Consider the following 23,885-nt stretch of genomic DNA (forward strand, 5'->3'; position numbering starts at 1 on the left):
TTCTCTATGGTAGGGAGTCCTCCATATCTTAAAATTCATGACTCACTACTATTAAACAATTATTTGTAATAATAATTTTTGGGATTATCAATGATTTGTAGAACAATTTTGACTCCAAAAACTAGGAAAGATTTTGTCCATTGTAAGTTTAGTAATGTATTGTGAGCTCGTCTCCTAATTTATTTACTTCAAAAGAATTATATGCTGCCAGGACATTCTGCACTGCATTGTTCATGTACCATGTGCGGTTTCTCACTTGGCAAAATATGGAACTGCAAAATGACCTTGATAATGTTGTGAGATGGGCAGTAGGCAATGGTATGATGATAAACGGAGTTAAAAGTCAGAATATGATTGTAAATAAAGGGTACAGATCTCTGCACATGGTTAAGAGGGTATTTAGGGGTTGTAGTAAGAATGTAAAGGAGAGGGCATATAAGTCTCTGGTAAGACCCTATGGGACCCTCACCAGGATTACTAGATTCAAGAACTGAAAAAAATCCAAAGAAAAGCAGCTCGATTTGTTCTGGGTGATTTCCGACAAAAGAGTAGCGTTACAAAAATGTTGCAAGGTTTGGGCTGGGAAGACTTAGGAGAAAGGAGACAAGCTGCTCGACTAAGTGGTATGTGATACAATTCCTTTAGTTTTGCCAATTGCCACCTTTTCAATACAATAAAAATATATTACACAAACTTACATTCGAACTGCAACCACATCATGAAATGTGTTGATATGATATAACTAACATGTACCCTTGCATACCGATCAACGAAACCATTAATATAATCAAAATAAATTTATTCAATCATAGTAAATTAAGTAAATGTGAAATAGAAGAATTCATAAATGTATTAAGATTTACTTTAAATAATAATTACTTCACATTTAATCAAAAGATATATCAGCAAATGTGCTTAGGAATGGGTAACCCTGCATCAGGTATACTAGCTAACATTTATATGGATCATTTAGAACACGTTAAAATTTTAAATAACATAGATGGACTAAACCTTTGGCTGAGATACGTGGATGACATGTTTGTTATAATAGACAGTAAACTGAACAATAGTGATAATATTTTGGATTTCTTAAATAAATTAGACAGTAATATAAAATTCACTAAGGAAGATGAAAGGAACAATTCATTAAGTTTCCTAGATATAAATGTAAAGAGAGCAGGAAACAAATTTGACTTCCAAATTTATAGAAAACCGACGTTTACTCCAGAAACGATCAAAAACGAGTCACTCCACTCCAACTCTCACAAACAGGCAGCATTTTTTAGTTTGGTTTACAGAGCCCTAAAAATTCCACTAACAAACAAGAATTTAAAGAAAGAACTTGATTTTATAAAAGATCTAGCACTCAATAACGGTTACAAAATAGAAATGATTAACAAAATCATTAATAAGGTGAAAATAAAATTGGCCACTAATCTTGTACCAGATAAAAATAAAAAATCCAAATTTGCAACTTTCACATTTACTAACCCAGCTATATACCAAATCACTAATACCATCAAAAAACAAAATATTAACATTGCCTTCAAGACCCAAAACACGAACCAAAACGTTTTCTTCAACCACAATAAAGTTAATGCAAATAGTAATCAATATCAAGGATCTGGAATATATAGGCTCACGTGCGCAGAGTGGAATTTTTCATACGTTGGCCAGACTGGCCGAAGCTTTATAATAAGATATCTTGAACATGTAAATGCAGCCAAACACAGGAAACATTCTGCAATGAGTACACACATGCAAGAAACTGGACACAGTTTTACAACTATTGAAAGGGATTTAAAAATCTTAAGAAGAGTAGAAAAAGGAAAAGAAATGACGGAATTGGAAAACATATACATTCATTTAGATCAACAATACAATAAAAATAAAAACCTAAATGACAAAATAGAAATAAAGAATCCCATCTTATTACAATTACCGGAACTAATACAAATACTCAAATCAGATATAAATAAATTCTATAAACATTTTAATCCGATAAAAGTTAATGGCTTATTGACACAAACAAACTCAACTCCTCCCCTCACTTCCCCTAGACTATCCCCTCCACAGTCTACTGCAGCTACCAATGCGCCGCCTACCTTAACTTCCCCTTCCCGCTCCCCGCCAAAACGTAAACTCATCCACACTCACTCATATAACACAAGAAGTGCAAACAGGAAAACAAGTAGTTCTCAAGAGGCTAGGAGTAACACCAAACAACTACACAGCAGAAAGGAAAGTAAGTGACAATTCTTCCAATAAGATGTTATACAGAAATACAATCAAAACCATAAACATATAATTTTTATCTTTCATTACAGATACACCAACGAGCCATTATGGAACGTTCGAGAACATTTTAAATCCAATATCACATCAAAAAGTGTTTCATCAACAAGTTTGTTCATGAACAATTTTACCCCATTGATAATATAAATTAATACCAATACATTTTATAAATGTTACTCCAGCAATGAGAACAAGTCTATCGACCATAATGACAATTATCAACTGCAGAAAATATTCAGTACTGTTATGAAGTTTTAATGACAATTATACAAGTTAAGCAATGGGAATCAACACAACTAGCCAGATTTCAAAAGTTTTTTATTTTATTCTTATTTTTAAACAATTTTAAAAGATTTTCACTGGATAAGTTTCGGCGATAAAATGTTTGGACTGAAGAAGATTTTAGACAAAAAGTGTTAACTTAAGACATAATTTTATTGTTGTGTGACTTTTAAAATGTTATAAGATTGTCAATTAGTTTTATAGGAGTAATCTTGAACCAAAAGAATTGTTTTATGATCTTACACAATCTTAGATTAATGATAGTTTGGCTGATGATGCTCACGAAAAGGAGCGAAACATGTACCATGTAAACATCATAATAAATATGTAAGTTTGTAATATATTTTTATTGCATTGAAAAGGTGGCAATTGGCAAAACTAAAGGAATTGTATCACAAGTAGATCTTCAATACGGACAAGGAAAATGAAGTTTATAACCTGCAATAAGTGGTATGTTACATGGAATCATTCTCATTGTTGGTCCGTATTGAATTTTATGTTAAGTCCAAGTATCGTGTATATTTATTAAAATCCTCCTATTCAATACAATATAAAGTTCTTATAATTAAGATTTATATCTTGTCATAATATCATTATTGGGACATGTTTCGCCCTCTAGCTGGGCATCATCAGCCTTTATCTTGTACCTCTTAATTATTTATCAGGATCCTGATTTTGTACAAAATGTTACATAGATAATACATTATACAGAGTTAAAGAAGTCCATATTACATGTTCTTAATTAACAGTTTGAGAATTTGTATATTAAAAACATCTAAGAAATCAGCTTGGCTGAGATGGTTAATTACTGTTAAAGAGATCGTATGAATAAAAATTAAAATTTATTGACTGTCTTGTCCATTTTTCCAACTTAGTCTGAATGCCTATGGCTAAAACTCTGTTCCTATGTTGAATTTTAAAAAATACTAGAGAACATTTGCATTTGTTTAGGACACTGAATAAAATCTGGTTAAAAACTTTTCAAACTGGTTGTGGTCGTAATAAACTGTTGCCTTCTCAAAACTTTTTGCAATCTTGAGTACAAATTGTTGATGTTAAAATGTCTCTTGTGCCCGTCCTGTGAATGAGTGTTTGTTTTAAGATATAAGGTTGTTTAAAAATCTAGAAAACGGTATGTTGACATATTATTATTAAAGCATGTATTATTTGAATTCAGCATTCTTCTTAACTTCTGTTGTAAAAGTGAAGAATGGATATTCAACAGAGCAAAACTGGTTGTTTCCTTTCATTGAAATTGCGGTTGCTGCCTCTTGTTATGCTACTGGTTGAAAGGGGACACTCAGTCTTGATATTAGGTGAGGCGTGAGTGTTGATTCTAATTTGTAGGAAAGCATGTTGATAATGTCTACAACGAGAGGGAAAGTGTAAAATTTAGAAATGCTGAAGACTGCTAATATGAGGAAGTTGCTTATATGCATATTACTTGCCCCCTTGGCTATTGTGAAAGAGATTAGTTGTTCTGGCAATATGCTTGTCAATTCTGCCTGTCATTAATCACAATCAAATTGGAAAGAAAAAAATATATCATCAAAATTTAAGAAATTACGGTTATTCGTGACCTTGAGCTTAGCTGGAAAGCGCGCCTGCTGTACAAGTCAAAACGAGTGCGAAATGATACAAACTTTTAAAATGTAATGTGCGCAAATGAAACAGCTGCAGATTTTATAACATTTTAACACAAATAGGTGAAATTTCCAGCCTTATAGTAGGACCAAAACAGTAATAGGCAATCCCAAAACCTGCCATGGCTTTATGTATGTAATGTACAACATCTGTTCTGGTCTCGATAACATACCAGTAATCGTATACTACAATAATATAAAAATACTAAATTTGTGTTAAGAAGGAGCAGTTTCGATTTGCCTGAAAGCCCAGTGACTAAACAGTGCCCTGAAAGAAGTGCCGAAAACAATCGAAAAAAGTAACAAAAATAAACATCTAACCCTGGACATAATGTAGACGTTTTGCAAGTACGAACATTTGACGAAACTCATTCCGTCTTCAAGTAGAGCTGTCAAAATGCGTTCTATCTCCTTCCAATTGTCGTGGCAACACTCTGCTTTATGATTTCTGAGGATTCTCTAAACAATACAACCTGAATGCGATGCTAAGATGTCCCTTATGCAAGTTCACCACCGATCGCTTTTCTAGTACAGTACTTCCTCTGATTATCACAATGATGGGATTTTAACACCGAGATCCATAAGTATGCCGTAGCTGTCCTTTTGTGAGATACAGTTTCTTGAAAAAACACATGATCGAAGATTTAGAGATGATGGGACTGAAATTTCTGGACAGTTGTTCCAGGAAATCATTTCTTTGAAGAACAGATAATGCAGGATCTTTACAATGTGATTTAGTTAGGATGCTCGTGGGACCACATAATCTGAACGAATAATGCGGGGAAACATAGTTTCCGGGAATGTATATTCAAGATTCTACTGTATTATTTCCAGGAGGGGGGGCATGGGGGGGCACAATAACACTTTTTCAAATTAACTTTTCTGCTATAGAGAAGAGATTGATTTCTTCAATTTCATTACTTACTTGTTGCCAGATGATGATGAGATGCCTTTCCCGCTCTTATTTTTTGTTTCATTACTTACTTTCTTTGTTAAATACAGAATTTCACTGCTCTGAAACCAGTGGCTACTTTATGGCAAGAATAGATTAATATTTTGTCTTTGACCATATTTTTGACCACATAAGTTTGCTTTTCCAGTTCTGCAGATCTGCCTTTTTCAGAGTGGGGGAAAAAAAAAAAAATTGATGGTATCTGCTGCATTATTCACAACTAAGAGTTCAATGAGGTCATTAAGTTTATGACTAACACAGTGACAGAAAATAACATTTTGGTACCTATCTTGTACTAATTTTGCAACACCACCTTCATGTTCTGCCATTGTAGCACAGTCGTTGTATCCTTTACTACATAGTTTGGTTAAATCAAGACCACAGCTTGTTAAAAAATTCAAAATTGTGGTTGTGACTGATTTGGCTTTCTTTTCTTCCAAAGGCTGAAACCCAACAAATTCTTCACGTACTTTCAAATCATCACTAGATATATTCTTTATGAACCGAATTCCAGTAGACAGCTGCTCGATTCCAGATATGTCAGCTGTCTCATCAGGAATAACAGAGAAGGCATTCCATGAATTGCTTCTGTAACCAGTATTCTCATAATTCCTGTTCTCAAAATGCTATAATTTCATTTAGAATTCAATAAGAAATGTACTTGGTATTGTTTGCAGGATTTGAGAGATGCTGTTATAGTAGTAATATTATTGTTTTTACATCCCAATGACTACTCTTTCGGAGATTCTGGTGCTGGAATTTTGTCCTGTAGTAGTTCTTCTACATGCCACTAAATCTACTGACATAAGACTCATATATTTGAGCACCTTCGAATGCCACCGGACTGAGCCAGGATTGAACCTGCCAAGTTGAGCTCAGAAGGCCAGCGCTGTACCATCTGAACTACTCAGCCCAACTGTTTTCGTAGTATAACATGTCCTGCTTCCAGGCAGAATTCCAATCAATCATGAAGAAACTCCGCTGTCTTCCCTTGAAGTGAACAGAAAATAGATGGAGACAACTATTGATTTGATCAGCCACTGTGAGTTGCCTTCCTTTTTAGATACCCAGAAATATTTTGCCTTTTCTGATGATTCTCTGTGCCAATTCGATTTTATATGACCTTTGGCACTAACATTGAAGTCCTTGTATTTTGTGAAACGTTTCATAATGAATGGTCCTTGAAGACCTCTTTTAACACTTGGCTTAATCAGAAAACAACACGTTTGACATAAGGCGCCCTTCAGTTTGTGAAAATAGCATAGCCACATTGAATGATCCTTCAACCACTGATGTCTGAAAGCATGGCTGGCTCCAGCTCACAAGTTACCTTTAAAATTGTACGTTAGTTGTGGATGGAGCACATGCTTTTACCAATAATTCATACATATATTTTCCTGCGTTGAGAACATGCCATTGTCTTTTCTGTCACTTTCATCTTTCAGAAACACATTGTTACCAGTTATAAGAGTTGATAGTTGACTGTCAATAACTTCAGTTTCTGAAATAATCTGGTAAGATATGACATTAAACTATCGAATATCAACTTTTCTGGCAGGGGGGATTGGGGGGGGGGGGGGGAAGAGGGAGCCCCGCCCCCTTGCAGGCACCCATGTGAGACAGTACGTACAATAAGCAACTAAGGAAGATTCCTTTCAGATACAACCAACAAAACACAAAATATTTCAATTCCGCACATAATGCTAATGGCAGTAGTAGACTGTTATGATAATAATTAGGGCTCAGATTTTATGTAAATTTTTTTTTTTGCTAGTACTTATGACTTCCATACTTACAGAAAAGCTGAACTGAGACCTCTCAATTCAAAATACCATGTTTCATATCGCATACAAACACTTAACTTCGATCTTTTAAATTTAAATAAATATTTTTGATAAAGTAAATATTATTACATATTTTTACCACAAAAACATTGGTAAACGAATATTTTGACTGTTTTTTTAAGTTCCACCGCATTTAGACACTCCTGTTATGATACCGCTGCTGTTATCCTTCCAGCCAGTGCAACAATGCAGTGCTTGCATCATTATCAGGACTTCCCATCTCTGGAATTCCCTACTTCACATGTATCTCTAGTCCACTGCTTTACCGTTGTACCAGTCAATTCATTTCCAGTAATCACGACAGATGTTCGTGGTTCGGAATGGGAAAAGTAAAGAGTAGCGACGCTGCACGTTTATGACAATATGTAAGTGAATTAAAAGATATATTCAGAACAGATAACAAAATTATTTTCTGTAAGGTATGTGGAAAGAATGTAGTTGCAAAACAACATTCTCAAGTCAATCAACAATTAAGTGGACACAAGCATATAGCCGCAGTGAACCGTTTAAAAAATCAACCAACTAGGCAAACTCTTGTTGGTGAATTGTTAGCTTCCTCCTTGTCTTCTTCAGAACCGTCACAAGTTGCTGAATACTCCACAGATATATGCAGTGTATTTATGTCCACAGACATTCCGCTTTCAAAAATCAGTAATCCAATATTTAGGGAGTTTCCATATGTAAATATAGATCGTCCAGATGAATCAACATTACGTAAGTACTACCTACTAAGTGCTACGAGGAAACAATAAAATTGGAAAACTGTGTGAAAATGAAAACATTTGGGTGTCGTTTGACAAAATAAGTGATAGGAGTGGAAGAAAAATTGTTAATGTTATAATTGGAGTTCTAAAAGATGATGAGGGCTGTCATATAAATTTTTTCTTTCAGCATGTGAAGAAATTTCTGCAGTGAATCACACAATATTGTAGCATGCATCTTCAATGATGCTATGCCTATTCTCTGGTGGAGAGTGGGTGGAATAAAATATGATAATGTGTTGTTACTAGTTACTGACGCTGCTCCTTACATGATTAAAGCTGGAGAGGGTGGAATAAAATATGATAATGTGTTGTTACTAGTTACTGATGCTGCTCCTTACATGATTAAAGCTGGAGAGGGATTTTCAATGAGCTACCCTAAAATGATCCACACTACATGTTTAGCGCACGCTGTGCATAGAGTCTGTGAAACAATTAATGTACTTTATCCAAATGTGGATAAATTGATTGCTAATACAAAAAAGTATTTGTGAAATCATCAAGTAGAAGAGAACTATTTAAAAGCACGGCACCTAATATTCCATTCCCTCCCGCCCCGGTCATTAACCATTGGGGTACTTAGGTAGATGCTGTTAAGTATTATGCAATGAATTTTGTACAGGTTAATTCTGTCATTAATGAACTTGATAGAGAAGATGCATCTTCAATATCAATACTGCAGGCCATATTTCAAACTCCAAGTGAATTAACTGCACTTAAAACTGATTTAACCATCATTAGTGCAAATTTCTGTTTTCCCTCGCACTGCATTACTAAGTTGGAAAAAAAAAAAAATCTACTGTTGACAGAATCATTTTAAAAATCAACAAATTTGAAAACAAACTTAATGAAGTCTATGCTTCAAAAGCAAATAAAATTAAAGTTAAATTTCTTTCATGCCTAAATAAGAAGAAAGTTTACATGTGATACAAAAAATTTCAGATACTTTAATGGGGAAGAATGTGGAAAACTTTGAGCAGACGGAACATCTTAGTGTCAGTGACACTGCATGTTACAAAAATGCAAGGCTAACATCCTGTGATGTTGAATGTACATTTTCAAGATAACTTATAGGACATTGTTCCATGAAAATCGTTACAGCTTTAAGATGCCGAATTTAACCTCTACTTTTGTGATTCACTGCAACAGTTCTTCACTTGCTGACTAGTGGACTAGGTGAGTATTTTTTAAAATTTCATATACTGTAGATAATACAAAGAAAATATTTTTGATTCTGTGGAACATATTTTTGACATTTTAAGCACATAAAAAATAAAATATTTTTCAATTTATAAGCACCTAAAATCCGAGCCCTAATTAATAATATATCAAATCCATTGTCCAAACAAAACATTTATCAAGACTCTTTAATAAATGAATAGAAACATATGCCCATGGCTAATATACCAACACAATAAATAGCAAAGTTTTTATATACATGTAGCTTTACATTTAAAACAGATTATTTCATGATATCAGCATGGCTTAATTTATGGGAAATATTATTTAAGTTACCACTGAGTTAGGAGTAGTTACGGATGTGAAGAAGGAACATCCACCTTCTTTTTACTTTCATGAGACAGCTTTCACTATAATGTCTATGAACCTAGCCTGAACTTTTCTGTGATGTACCTTCTTATGGACAGCACAAAGAAGATCTGCAAACCATACTAGTTGGCGAGGATCTCTCAGCAGCCACACAAGATGCAGATGTTGAGGCCTCTCAGGTAGAGTTGAGCAAGTCCTAAACAAGAATGAAGGAATAGTATGACTTGACGATGAAATTTGGTGGAAAACATGGTACTGCTAAAAGCACTGATTGGAAAATATAAATTGCTTCACATTGTACATATACCAGAGTGTCCAAGCAAAATTTTATCATGATTTTTCCTTTCTTCTAACTTTGTTGAAGATATTATTGCTATTGCATGTAAGAAAATAACAATATTGCTAATGTAGAATATGATATGTTAAATAGCAGTTCATAAAAAATGATTAAATGCATAAAACATTGTATGAGGTTGCATTATCATTTAATTTGTACTTACAGCAAAACAAATAGTACTGGTACGGAAATTACAGACATACTCTGAACATAAAAAAAGTACTGAATATTGCCAGAAACCTACCACTGCAACGACAATGGATGCAGCAAGATGGAGCTACAGCTCACACCATGAAGGTGTCACTTTTTCTTCTGCAACAACACTTTGGAGATCACTTAATTTCCCTTACTCTTCCCACTCCCTGGATCTCTTGCCCCCAAATGCCTACAAATGGAGCATGCTGAAAGAATCCATTTTCCAGTCAGATGACTCATGTAGGAATACTTCCAAATTACTAGAGAAGATACAAAGTCCTTGCAGCAACCTGTGTTCATCAGCTTGTTCGACAGTGTACAGGAATGTTATGAACAATGGACAAGACATGAGAGTGCACATTTTGAACGCATGCTGTATACCAACTCAGTTAAATAGGCCTATGTGTTGCTGTCATCACCTGCAAATGTCACTACATGTTCAGAGCATGATTGTAATTCCAGGCAGTACTGTTTGCTTTACTGCATTCTGTACTTACATTAATGGTGGATCCTGAAATCTAAATATATTAAGAATAATTTTATTATATGTTATATATAGGGTGCAGTAACCATAGGAATTCAATGAACTTGATTTAACATTTAGCAGTTGTGTAAGTTTGGCTGGTTACATAACTTAACTCTTTATTTTTATGGATTTTTATGGATTTTTATGGAAAAGTGTAAATGTATAACTAGAAAGTGGAATATTTTATGGTCATGAATTTAGCAAATTTTGAGGAATCATAGATGACAAAACATAGTTTTATATGTGTAATTACTACTGATATACAACCTCCAAATTATTTTTGAATTATTTGAACTAGCAAAACATCACAAATAATTTCTTACAATCTAATGACTTTGCTATGTTTTTGCAAAAAAAAAAAAAAAATGCAATTTTTGAAGCAATTAGTGATAAGTATATGCAAAATTTCCATTTGGAACAATTTAACAGATTTTTTTATAGTATTGAGTTTGTGTTCAACAATCAATCATTTGTAGAATGCTGGTCATTAAATCTAAATTTATAATCACTGGTTGAAGGAAGACCAAGAATCTGTGAGATGTTGACGTCATAATGGGAACAATCTCCACTTAGTGGGTTGCTTGCAATTAAGGAGCAGTTCATGGTTGCTTCTTGAAGTAGATGGAAGTGATCAAGAAGCATCTCATGCAACTATAGAGGTAGGTATCAGGTTTATGAGCAGTGGTTTGTAGTCTAGTAAATGTTTGTCTATATTTTTCTTTCTATTTCTTTTCTTAATTTCTGTTTCCCAATTCTAGTCTCGGTGGTAAGACTAAGGGAGAATGGCAGCAAGTAGTGAAGACATGGATCTTAAGCCACCTGACACTAATTTAATTGAAGTAGTTTCATTAGATAACAACAAGTGGAATTAGAGAAATTTGTAAAATGAATGCAAGATGATGGCTGTGATGCATGTGAATGAACAATGTGATACAAGAACAGGGAATACAGTAAACAAGTGTAGAATAATAAAACCCCCCAACAACTGAGTGTAGCAAAAAACTTTCATATCTTTTTATATAAGAATGGTGTACCATTAGAAGATAGCAAGGGAAATTCACCTGAAGTTATTGTGGAAAACCGTTTACCAGTATTGAATATGAATGGGAATGTTTCTGAAACTAACATAGTAGTAAAATCAGCTTCATCTTCATTGCTGTGTAACAAAAATTATGCTTTAGCTAACTTTCAACTCCATAGAAAGGAAGAATGACCATCAGAAGTATGAGACCTTCAGTGTGTATTCGATTCAAGCAATCCAGGAATTTAGCCAGAAGTTGTAGGAAAAAGCTAGTTAAGGAAGCCCCTATAGATGTCTGTGATAAGAATGCAATATTTCCTACAGACAAAGAAACCAGACCCTTTCCAGTTGTAAATCAGAAAACATCAATTGAATTCAGAATAATCATATGATTTTCAGAAAATGTCAGATGCAATATAGATTAGTCAAGTGTAATTCAGAATGCATCAGATGTAATTCAGATTTTCAAATGTTATTCAGGAAATGCCATAAGTAATTCAGATTAATCAACTATAATTCAGAAAGCATCACATGTAATTCCTATTAACGACTGTAATTCAGAAAGCATCACATGTATTTCAGAAAACATCAGTAATAAACCATTAGTACTACCTAGAATCATTATTCAAGTAACACACTTTACATTGCACCAACACAGATATAGTATGCGCACTTTTTAGTGATAGATTTTTGTACTCGTTGGAGAAGTAAGAAGGGCTCCGTCAATACTGCCAACTGAATGGAAATGAAATCTGAATTGAATCGATAATATGATTGATCAATATGAATTTTATAAACCTTTATTATTTTAAGCAAAACAACTGTGTCACACACACAATATATAATACTATATAACATTTCCCGTTGCAAAACGTGTTCCTAGCATGAATTCTATAGTTTGGCTTTGCTGTGTAAACAACAACAGTACAAGTACTTAAAGTGTATGCCAGATGTCACACAGCGATGATAAGCGATTCTTAGTTTGTGTTTCAAAGGTTGCCAATACGAATCTCGAAGATAACCGAAGTCGACCACTTCAGCACTAGGGTGTAAATCTATCACTAAAAAGTGCGCAGATAGTAGGTCTTATGGCATCGATGGGATAGTAAAGGGCTAGGACTGGGAAGAAAGTGGCCGTGGCCTTAATTAAAGCCTCAGCATTTCCCTGGTGTGAAAATGGGAACCCCCAGAAAACCATCTTCTGGGCTGCCGACTCATAATTGAATTGAAGCACACTGAATCTTAAAGTATTTTCTTGCATGCCACATAGGCAATCACTCTCTACTGTAGTTTTAATACAGGATAACTATGACAGTATTAAACAGGGATAGGTTTTGAATTACTTTAAAGAATAAATTATGATTTACATAATCATTCTCTTGCAAACAATTCTTAGTTAGGCAGATCTGAAAAGGAAGACATAATACCAAATTCAAAATCCCAATACTATTTATATCTTGCATATTCTTCTTAGGATTTGGTCCTTTCTTCTTTGTAATCCAAAGTTAGTGCACGCCAGTCACTTCCTGTCTACTTACGAGACACTGTTACGTCATCATCATTGCTGCCAACTAACACTTTTCTAAGACACGATCATTGATAAATCCACTCGTTAAAGATACTTGTTGAGTGCTCAGCCCAGAGGCTGGTTTGGACCTCAACAGCTCCGCTATCAGCCGTCGTAGGTGGCCCAGGCGTCACTGAAGAGGCTTACTAGGGAAATGAGGAGTGAGGTACTTCCCGTTGCTTTCCTCGCTGAGCCGGCCCCGCGGTGTAGGGGTAGCGTGCCTGCCTCTTACTTCGAGGCCCCGGGTTTGATTCCCGGCCAGGTCAGGGATTTTTACCTGCATCTGAGAGCTGCTTCGAGGTCCACTCAGCCTTCGTGATTACAATTGAGGAGCTATCTGATGGTGAGATGGCAGCCCCGGTCTAGAAAGCCAAGAATAATGGCCAAGAGGATCTGTCGTGCTGACCACATGACACCTCATAATTTGCAAGCCTTCAGGCTGAGCAGCGGTCGTTTGGTAGGCCAGAAGTTGCTATTACATATCAGTCTGTCAAGCCCACTAAATGCCCACACCAACCAACCCTATCAGCAACATTTTCACATCATTCATAACAGGGACTGGCTGCATAAGGAATGGCACTGCTTGCATCACTCATACCTCGGTCACTTTCATGCTGTCAAAGCCAAGGATGAGACTGAGACAGGTGAATGAAAGTAACAAATTTGTTCTAGCCCACACCAGAAGACATAGTGCAGTGTAAATACTAGGACTTGCCAACAAAGGTATCAAAAGATACTTGCCATGAAGATACTTACATGGAGAAAAATGCAAATTATTCAAAGCTTTTAATAACCTACTGACTTGTTTTCCATTACCGAAGCTGCAGGAGTGGTGAACAGTAGTATGCTGTGCTGCATAACCACAATCTCTCTCCCCCTCCCATAATGATATTTATTGCTTGATCAATAACTTCCTCAAAGTAGACAAGGCTTTGCTCTTGAACTCCAGCAGCTGCAACATGAGGTATTGTGAGATGGGTCTTGATGTAGGATCTTACTTTGGCCCATATCACCTCCATGCGATTGAGCATGAGTGAATATGGCGCTAACCGCTACAGTGCTCTTCGAGTGCTATAAAACTCTGTTTCCAATCTCAAGTGCCATGGTTCGTTATTATTAGAGGAAGGAATTTTAGGTGCAAAATTTGGGTCAAAAAGGTGCAATAATTTAGTTTTAAAAAGTGTGAAAAAAAGGTGAAAATTTAAAATGTATATACTCATTACAAACTGCAACAAAACCAATAACATATATTATGATGCAAATCCACACATATATTAAAAAGGCTGCTAAAAACAGCCCCAAAACACAATCTTTTATTTAATTTTTTTGTACAGTTTGCTTTGCTTTATGGGATAGGAAAGGGCTAAGAGTGGGAAGGAAGCAACCGCAGACCTTTGTAACATACATATCTGAGTGTGTTTAAGTGTATATATTATGACCATTTTGTTGCAATAAAATTTATTATTATATATCTTTTTTGTTCCATAATCTGATTTACAGTTGTTTCCTGAATTACAATTCATGTTTTCTGAAACACATGTGATGCTTTCTTCTGATTAAATTATAAATTAACCCAGGGAGATAATGTACCCATCTATAATGGTCTTAATTAATTGGGAAAAATCATTATTTTATTTGTGGGTACAGTGAACGTGTTCTATATTTGAGAGGCGACCCGGTCAAACAGCTGAAGCAAGTCCTTGAGCCAGGGGGAGGCAGGCTGCAAGGAAGAAGGTCTTACTTCTCTATTTTTGTCGCAAGCCAGTGCTAGCTGCGGATGTCAACCACATGATGAGGAGAGGCAATAACCCATGCTCACGCTGCATTGTTAAGAATAAGAATTCTAGAATTATCCACAGTGCTGGGAATTGAACCAATTATTGGTTAAACTTGAAATATGAGTCAAGAGGAAGTGGTAATTCAAGGAAACACCCACTAAGTGGAGTTATTATACGAGGACGGTTTGAAAAGTTCTCGGAATCAACGCTAGATGTCATTGCTAGAGCAACGAGGTTCCCGCACAATAATCACACATCCTTTGTGAGTGAACACGTGGCGCATCAGTGCTCTAGCTGCAGGAGTGTGGTAGTGACGACTCTTTATTGTTGTTCCCGCGTAGTGATTTGTGACAATGGAAAAAACTGAGATTCAAGCAGTGATTAAATATTTCGTAAAGAAAGGTATGAAAGCAAAGGAAATTCATGCCGACTTTCAGAACACACTGGAGGACTCTGCTCCTTCATTTTCAACTGTTTCCAAGTGGACCAGTGAGTTTAAATTTGGTCGGGAGAGCTTGGATGATAATCCGCGTAGTGGACGGCCAAAAAGTGTTACGACCCCAGAATTTATCGCAAAAGTACATAAAATGGTCATGGAGGATCGTCAACTGAAAGTGCGGGAGATTGCTGAAGCTGTAGGGATGTCTTCTGAATGGGTATATTATATTTTAACTGAAGAATTGGGTATGAAAAAATTATCCGCAAGATGGGTGCCGCGGCTCTTGACAATGGACAATTGGATTGGAAATGTCCGAACAAAGTCTGGCCCGTTTTCAGTGCAACCAACAAGATTTTTTGCGCTGGTTTGTGACTACAGATGAAACTTGGGTCCACTACTATACCCCAGAGACAAAACAGCAGTCAAAGCAGTGGAAACATGCTGATTCACCACCACCAAAGAAAGCAAAGGCAGTGCGTTTGGCCGGAAAGGTCATGGCCTCAGTTTTCTGGGATGCAAAAGGCATTCTGCTGATAGATTATCTTCCTACTGGCCAAACAATTACGGGGCAATACTATGCACACCTCCTAGACCAACTACAGGAAAAGATACGCGAAACAAGGCGTGGTTTGGCAAGGAAAAACGTCATCTTTCATCAGGACAATGCTCCGCCGCACACAAGTGTTATTGCCATGGCAAAACTTCATGAACTGGGGTACGAATTGTTGCCACATCCACCTTATTCACCTGATTTGGCACAATCAGACTTTCAAGTTGAAAATTTTCCTCGCTGGATGGAGATTTTCTACAAGGGAAGAACTGACAGCCGAATTGGAGAGGTATTTTGCAGGCCTGGAGGAATCTCATTTTCGAGATGGGATCAAGGCATTGGAACATCGCTGAACCAAATGCATTAGTCTACAGGGAGACCATGTTGAAAAATAAAAGCAGTTCCACCGAGGTAAGATACTTAATTCTAGTAAATTCCGAGAATTTTTCAAAGAACCTACGTAAGCCATGTAAATTGCTGTACGAAATCTCTTACTTTCTTACTACTATTCTCTTACTCTTATTCTACGAACATTTAACTCTGTTACTACTGTTCTCTTACTCTTATTCTACGAACATTTAACTCTCTTACTACTGTTCTCTTACTTTTATTCTACGAACATTTAACTCTCTTACTACTATTCTCTTACTCTTATTCTACGAACATTTAACTCTCTTTCTACTGTTCTCTTACTCTTATTCTACGAACATTTAACTCTTACTACTGTTCTCTTACTCTTATTCTACGAACATTTAACTCTCTTACTACTATTCTCTTACTTTTATTCTATGAACATTTAACTCTCTTACTACTGTTCTCTTACTCTTATTCTATGAACATTTTTGTGAAGGCACTCTGATTTCAATGAACATTCAGATGTACGTGTAATTTTGAAGGAGTAGTTATTGTCCATAATCTTCAGTACAAGTATTCTATAATTCATCTACAAGGTGGAAGTCTTTTCATGTGTTGAAAGAAGATTGTTAGACAAGAGCAAAACTTAACTCAACAAGGCACCGAAGGAAGCAAGCCATGTTTGATTCAAAAGCTACAGAGAGGACAGCTAAGACAGGAAACTTTGTAGAGATTCAACTCAGCATTATTTAATAGTTAACATTTTTCTCATCATAGTTCAAAGAATCCTGAAAGTCTGTGCGTACAGTGAAGTATTATGTAAAAATTCAGTTCAACTTAATAACCTACATAAAATCAAAGTTTAGTACAATTTACGAACTTCATCGTATAGATCCCTATTGATACAGTTAAAACTAAGAAACAATGTTAGGTTTTGGTCCATCCAATCAATACACGTCACTTTACGAGTGAACTATTTAATTAAAAACATATTAAAAACATTCAGGGACATTTTTTGTCTCTATTTGAGACTTCATCAGCCATAAAATCATGTAGTACATTACCAAACTCAAATCAGAAACTGAACAAAATGTAAATATGGAAGAACTCAATATCTTTTAAAGACTATTTGGGAAATGCAAATATATATATATATATACACATTATTTACACAAATTGACCTCACTTCTTGCAAAAAAAATTTGCCTTCAATGTTAGAAATGAAATTAATTTGAATTCGACAAGCCTGCCATAACGTCTCGTACAGAATCAATGTCCATTTTTGCTGTCTGTATTTGAAACGGAAGTTCCATTTTTAAACTATTGAGAAAACATAGGAGAACAAATTGCATAATATTAAAGAGGTAGCTTAAAACTCTTGCAAACAATCTTACAGCCAAGTTAAATATGAACGATCTTACTCGAAAAATGTTGCAAGCATTGTTAGAATCTGGTAGTTTCAGTGTGTTGACTGGAGAGATCGAAATTCTGGCCTCGGAAATGGATTGGTACTAAATTCATGTCAGAACAATTAAAAGCATAGACTTGTAGAAAATTCATTCAAAATTTAGCTAATTTGGTAGAAGAAATCTGAAGCCTTATGAGACCACCTGTGGTATGGCATGACCACCATTCGAGTTCCGTATCTGTCCTGTGAAAGTGCTGTCTCGATAGTAAGTGATGGATTCAAAACGGCGTCTGCGGTCATTTACTGTGTGTGAGAAACTTAAAGTTATAAGCAAAGCTGAAATATACGGAAATCGTTGACAGAAAGTACGATATTGATGAATCGTGTATTCGTGATAGGCTAAAGAAGAAGGAAAACTTCTAAAAAGTAATGGCGATCGCAGAGCGTTCCGCGGGCAGAGTGCAGTGTTTCCGGAAATTGAAGAACGACTCAACAAATTTTTTATAGAAAAACGTGAGTTAGGATATGGTGTTTCTAGTGAAATGTGTCAATTTTTTTTTTTTTGCTAGGGGTTTTATGTCGCACCGACACAGATAGGTCTTATGGCGACGAGAAATGTGTCAATTGAAAGCACTAGAGATCTCAAAAGAACTCAAAAACACAGGGTTTTACTGCAAGCCACGGATGGATCCCAAACTTTTATTGGAGAAAGGGATTGTGTATTCAGAGACGTACATCTATTTCACAACGTCTCCCTGGGGCATACAACAAAATTAAATTCTTTTCAAGGTCCACCTATTCAATACAATGACGTTTTATTGTGATTTAATCACATGTCAAATAGTCAAATGGTACCAGTTTCGGCATCTATGTGCCATCATCAGCCTTGGGTACAAATTAAAACAAGATATACATTCCTAAAACATCTAAAACACATTTTAACACATTATAAAATAACATACAATTAATGTGGTGATACATGAAATACGATAAAATTATGATACAATTGGTATGATATAAAATTCTTAAAATTCCGGCTGTTCGTTACATAATTCAGTCTGCGTGCATCCGGGTGAATTTTTACAGTTGTATGCTGTCTATGTGAATGACATTTGTTCCTTTAGATATTAGGTGGTTCCAGGGAAGTTTACTTTGATCATGTAAGATCGCGATGTATGTTCAATGGGTACAACAGGCAGTTTATAGAACAAATAATAAACAAATATAGGTACCGGCCTAAAACTAAACTCATAAAAGAAAAAGAAAAAACTCATATTTCAACCACCTTCACTTATAATAATGACGTCCACAAAATCACCAACCTTTTCAGAAAACATAACGTAAGAATTTTATTCAAAACTAACAATAGAACTTCCGAAATTTTACACAACTCTGCATCAATCAATACCCCCAGTATCTACTCCAAATCTGGAATATATAGACTAAAATGCAATGAATGCAGCAGCTCCTACATAGGTCAAACAGGACGCAATTTTATGATTAGATATTCGGAACACGTCAACGCGATGAGACACAATAAGTTCTCCGCCATGGGTGTACATATGCACGACACTAATCACAAATTTACCGACATTGAACAAGATATGGAAGTTCTTCAAACAGTAAACAAGGGACCCACAATGAATATCATTGAAAGTTGTTACATCAACTGCGACCAATATTTTAACCCCAATTATAATTTAAATGAGATTTACGAGAAACCCAATATTCTTTTTGATCTTTTAATCGATTGGCTTAAAAATACCAAACTATCGAAAAACAGTTCGATTTTCCAAGTAATCCGGAATACACACTCCCGTCAATTACCCCCACTACCCCATCCTTCCGCCCCGCCTTAGTTCCATTCCCCCGCAAGCGCTCCGCCTCCTTCCTTCCCCTAGCCTCCTTTACCGTTGCTCACACACTTCGTCCGGCTCCGTCTGTGTAACAACACGTTCACATGCTGCTCAAGGTGAGTCAATCATCATTTAACGATTCTAATGTTTCCAGTAACTTCCATACATTGCTTCCAACATCTAACTTAGCTAATTTCTTCTTCAGGTTCAAATTGAAGTGGGAAGTCATCTCTAAATACATCGCGATCTTACATGATCAAAGTAAACTTCCCTGGAACCACCTAATATCTAAAGGAACAAATGTCATTCACATAGACAGCATACAACTGTAAAAATTCACCCGGATGCACGCAGACTGAATTATGTAACGAACAGCCGGAATTTTAAGAATTTTATATCATACCAATTGTATCATAATTTTATCGTATTTCATGTATCACCACATTAATTGTATGTTATTTTATAATGTGTTAAAATGTGTTTTAGATGTTTTAGGAATGTATATCTTGTTTTAATTTGTACCCAAGGCTGATGATGGCACATAGATGCCGAAACTGGTACCATTTGACTATTTGACATGTGATTAAATCACAATAAAACGTCATTGTATTGAATAGGTGGACCTTGAAAAGAATTTAATTTTGTTGTAATCCCACTTCAATACGGAACCAATGAAATTCATAACTATAAGTCCCTGGGGCATATGAAGAAAAAAAATTAACGGCCTTTCATAGTCACATTATTCATTTGAAGAAGCAAAATTCCTAGTTGCTATCGCAGATTGGGAATGCTGACTAGACACCTGTCTATTTTGAAATGCCATTGGAAAATACAGTGGATACGAAGGGTTCTAAAAGTGTAACCATCAGAACAGGTGGTAACGAAAAGCAACAATGCACGGTAATGTTGTACGTATTAGCAGATGGAACAAACTCCCTCCGTATGTGGTTCTGAAAAGGGAAACACTACCAAAAGGAAACTTGCGTCCGGTGTTATTGTTAGAACACGAGTCCGGCTGGATGGACAGTGCGTTAGTTGAGGATTGGGTGAAGTGCGTTTGGCAATGTCGCTCAGGAGCTCTGTTACAAAAACGAAACATGCTTGTGTTGGACAGTTACCGAGGACATACAACTGACGCCGTAAAGGATATGATGACCGGGCGAGTTAGCCGTGCGCGTAGAGGCGCGCGGCTGTGAACTTGCATCCGGGAGATAGTAGGTTCGATTCCCACTATCGGCAGCCCTGAAAATGGTTTTCCGTGGTTTCCCATTTTCACACCAGGCAAATGCTGGGGCTGTACCTTAATTAAGGCCACGGCCGCTTCCTTCCAACTCCTAGGCCTTTCCTATCCCATCGTCGCCATAAGACCTATCTGTGTCGGTGTGACGTAAAGCCCATAGCAAAGAAAAAAAAAAAAAAGAAAAAAAGGATATGATGAGCAAAGGAAAAAAACGATCTTCTGAATTCCGGGAGATCTCACTTCTATTCTACAGCCATTGGATGTGTGCATGAACCGGCCTTTCAAAACTACAATGAAACACTTGTACACCGAATGGATGTCTGATGGTGATCACACGTTAACCCCAACCGGACGAGTGAAGAGGCCTGAAGTGGGACTAATATGCAGCTGGATCAAGACCGCATGGGCGTGAATTCCCGACGATCTAGTGTCCAAAAGCTTTAAGAAATGTGGAATTTCAAATTCAGTGAACGGTAGTGAGGACGACTATTTGTGGAAAGATGCCAACGGCAAAAATTTCCTATGGTGAAACTTCAGATGACAAATTGTTTGAATTTATATTTGTGGTATATTTGAAGAAATTTAAATAGGTATGTAAGTTATTTGATTTTTAAATTTTTTATTTTTTCCGTATTTTGCTATCTCAAATTTAGGGTGCTGGTCTTATTCGATGGCCGGTTTTATTCGGGATTATATGGCAGTAACTATCAAAAAAAAAAAAAAAAAAATTCAGAATTCGATTGTGGATATGTAATGTTCGATATGGCAGTTTCTTATGTCACACCACCATAACCCTGGTCATCACTTCATTCTATATTATACCCTTTAATATGAAAGTCGTTATGAGAAGAAAACCAGGTTTCCTGTAAGGCTACAATTTGCGGAGTGGTTTCTGCAAGAAGGAACTTTAATTCATACTGCTTATTGAGAACACTCCTGGCGTTCCACTGTGTGATTTTGATCACAGAAGGAGAGAATATTATGTCCACTATCCCGTAATTGATATACAACACTGGAGAGTTAAGGTTTGTCTCCCAGCATTTGGAGGAGGTGTAGTAGGATTTGATGGAGTTCATTTTGTAAATGAACCCTTTGACGACAATGAAATGAAATGGCATATGGCTTTTAGTATCCGAGGACTTTGTCTCGCCAGGTGCAGGTCTTTTGACTTGACTCCCGTAGGCGACCTGCACATCATGATGAGGATGAAATGATGATGAAGGCGACACGTACACCCAGTCCCTGTGCCAGGGGAATTAACCAGTTATGGTTAAAATTTCCCACCGTGCTGGGAATCGAACCCGGGACCCTGTGGCCGAAGGCCAGCGTGCTAAACATTTAGCCATGGAGCCGAACAACCCTTTGACGTACATTATGAACCACTGGAGGGAGAGGAGCACTAGTGGGCATCTCTTGTGCTCTGGATGTGGAAGGGGGGGGGTTGAATGGGGGGCGTGGAATGAGGCTGAGAGAAAGTGGAGTGATATGGAGGCATTGAAGGTGCCCTAAGGAGATTAATGTATCCCTCTCTATCGTATCCAGGTGGGGGAGTAGGCCAGAGGTTTTGCATAATAACCTGAGTAAATTTGCGTTTGCGAGGATTTTTGGCCGGTAGGAGAGGTGTCTCTCGAGTAAATGGTGGAAAGACTTGGGGGTTCTGTTCTGGATAAAATGCTGGAGGATGGATTTTAGAGGCAACTTCCTGAAAAGTGATGTTTTCTGTACTCATTTAGTTTTTTGACAAGTGTCTGATGTTGATGTGCCGGGCTTTCTGGAGATCCAGTTGAATGGGCCCTTTGACAATGTAAACATTTGCGAAAGTTTCAGTACACTCTGCTGTGGGGTGTTGAAGCGAACAGTGTCCGCACCGAGGTGCCATGGCTCTACAGTTTCTGTCAGTGTGTCCATAGCGTTGACATTTCTTGCAAATAAGTGGTGCAAATTTGAATGGTTGGATGTCTAAACGAATGCAATACAATGAAACCTGTTGAGGTAGATTTTATGCATGGAAGACAACTTTAATTGATCCTGTAGGTACATAGTCAATATGGTTTTATCGAGTAACCTTACGATTGAGTCTTTGAGTAGATTTAACTGGTAATGATGATTTAAGATTTTTACATATTTCGGAGTCAGATAAGTCCTTGTCCACTCAACGAATGATACCAACTCTCAAGACGTTGGAAGTAGGAATATAAGCTTTAGCATTGATAGTTGCAAGTATAGGATGGTGCAAAAATTCATTTCCTTGCACAGCATACTGAAAGTCTACCTGTAAGCAGTTGCGGCCTTTTCGTGAAATAGATTTAACACCAATATTAATTTCATAGAAAATGCAACCCAAAGCCATTGGGTGTAAGCGGCCAATGTTCTGAGCACCATTAGATTCTACATATACAATGTAAGGGCCATAATGAGATTATGGGTACTTTTCTTGCTCGACTGGGGTCGTAGGAGGTGTATGATTGCTATCACAGAAATTAGTAGGTGTTTGTATGTACTAGATTATTAGGTACTAGGGGCGTCTTAACTGATGAATCGTCTTCGATACAAACAATTTCTTATCTTCCTACTACTAGTGGCGTAGGATCGGGGGCTTCCTTCTCCCATTGTTGGCTTCCATTTCGCTCACTTTACACTACCAGAATGTGTACGTAGTCACACGAACTGCTTAACACTACTCCACACACGATACTGAACACGGCAATTACTGCACACTCCATGAGACAACCTACTTGATGCGCTTTCAAGCAGGAACTGCTAAGTTCATCACTTTCATGGTCACTATCCATAAATACAATCGAAATTGTCACCAATATATCATCCTCCGGCATGCCGGGCACCGCCACTTTTCCGTGATCGCTTTCCTTTGAGCATATACATCACCAAGGAAAAAGAGTAATATTGCCTTCACATTCTAAAATAAGTTGTCTGAAATTTGTTCTCACAGTGCCCAGAAGGTAGCAGCACTCATTGAATAAAAAATAGAAGTGTCGACCATGAGTGTTAGCGCTACATTACCTATACAATATTCTGATTATTGCCCCCATGTGCTAAACAAGTGCTCATTAGGTTTTATAATAATACTAGCAAGATACCCGTGCTTCGCTACGGTATTATACTGAAATTCATAATTGATGCTTATTGTTTTAGATATATAGTCCGCTGAAATTCGCGATCTGACTCGTTTTCTGCGAGAATACGCAAAATTTGTGATCTGACTTGTTTTCTAATAGATTACGGCAAGATTCCTCCCATTTTTCAATCTTTCTTTCCAGCAAACGATTTC

At 36.6% G+C, this 23,885-nt stretch overlaps 1 protein-coding gene across 3 annotated transcripts in view; it reads right to left on the minus strand.

Annotated features, from left to right (window-relative positions):
* LOC136856782 (NADPH oxidase 4) overlaps positions 1-23,885 on the minus strand; it is a 287,464-nt gene that overhangs the window by 44,257 nt on the left and 219,322 nt on the right. For all 3 annotated transcript variants that reach the window (XM_068224960.1, XM_067134888.2, XM_067134889.2), the window contains one exon: positions 9,410-9,521. In XM_068224960.1, the coding sequence (XP_068081061.1) occupies positions 9,410-9,521 (112 nt within the window). The remainder of the gene's footprint in view (positions 1-9,409; positions 9,522-23,885) is intronic.

This window comes from Anabrus simplex, chromosome 1 (genome assembly GCF_040414725.1).
Source record: "Anabrus simplex isolate iqAnaSimp1 chromosome 1, ASM4041472v1, whole genome shotgun sequence".
In the NCBI taxonomy this organism is placed as follows: domain Eukaryota; kingdom Metazoa; phylum Arthropoda; class Insecta; order Orthoptera; family Tettigoniidae; genus Anabrus; species Anabrus simplex.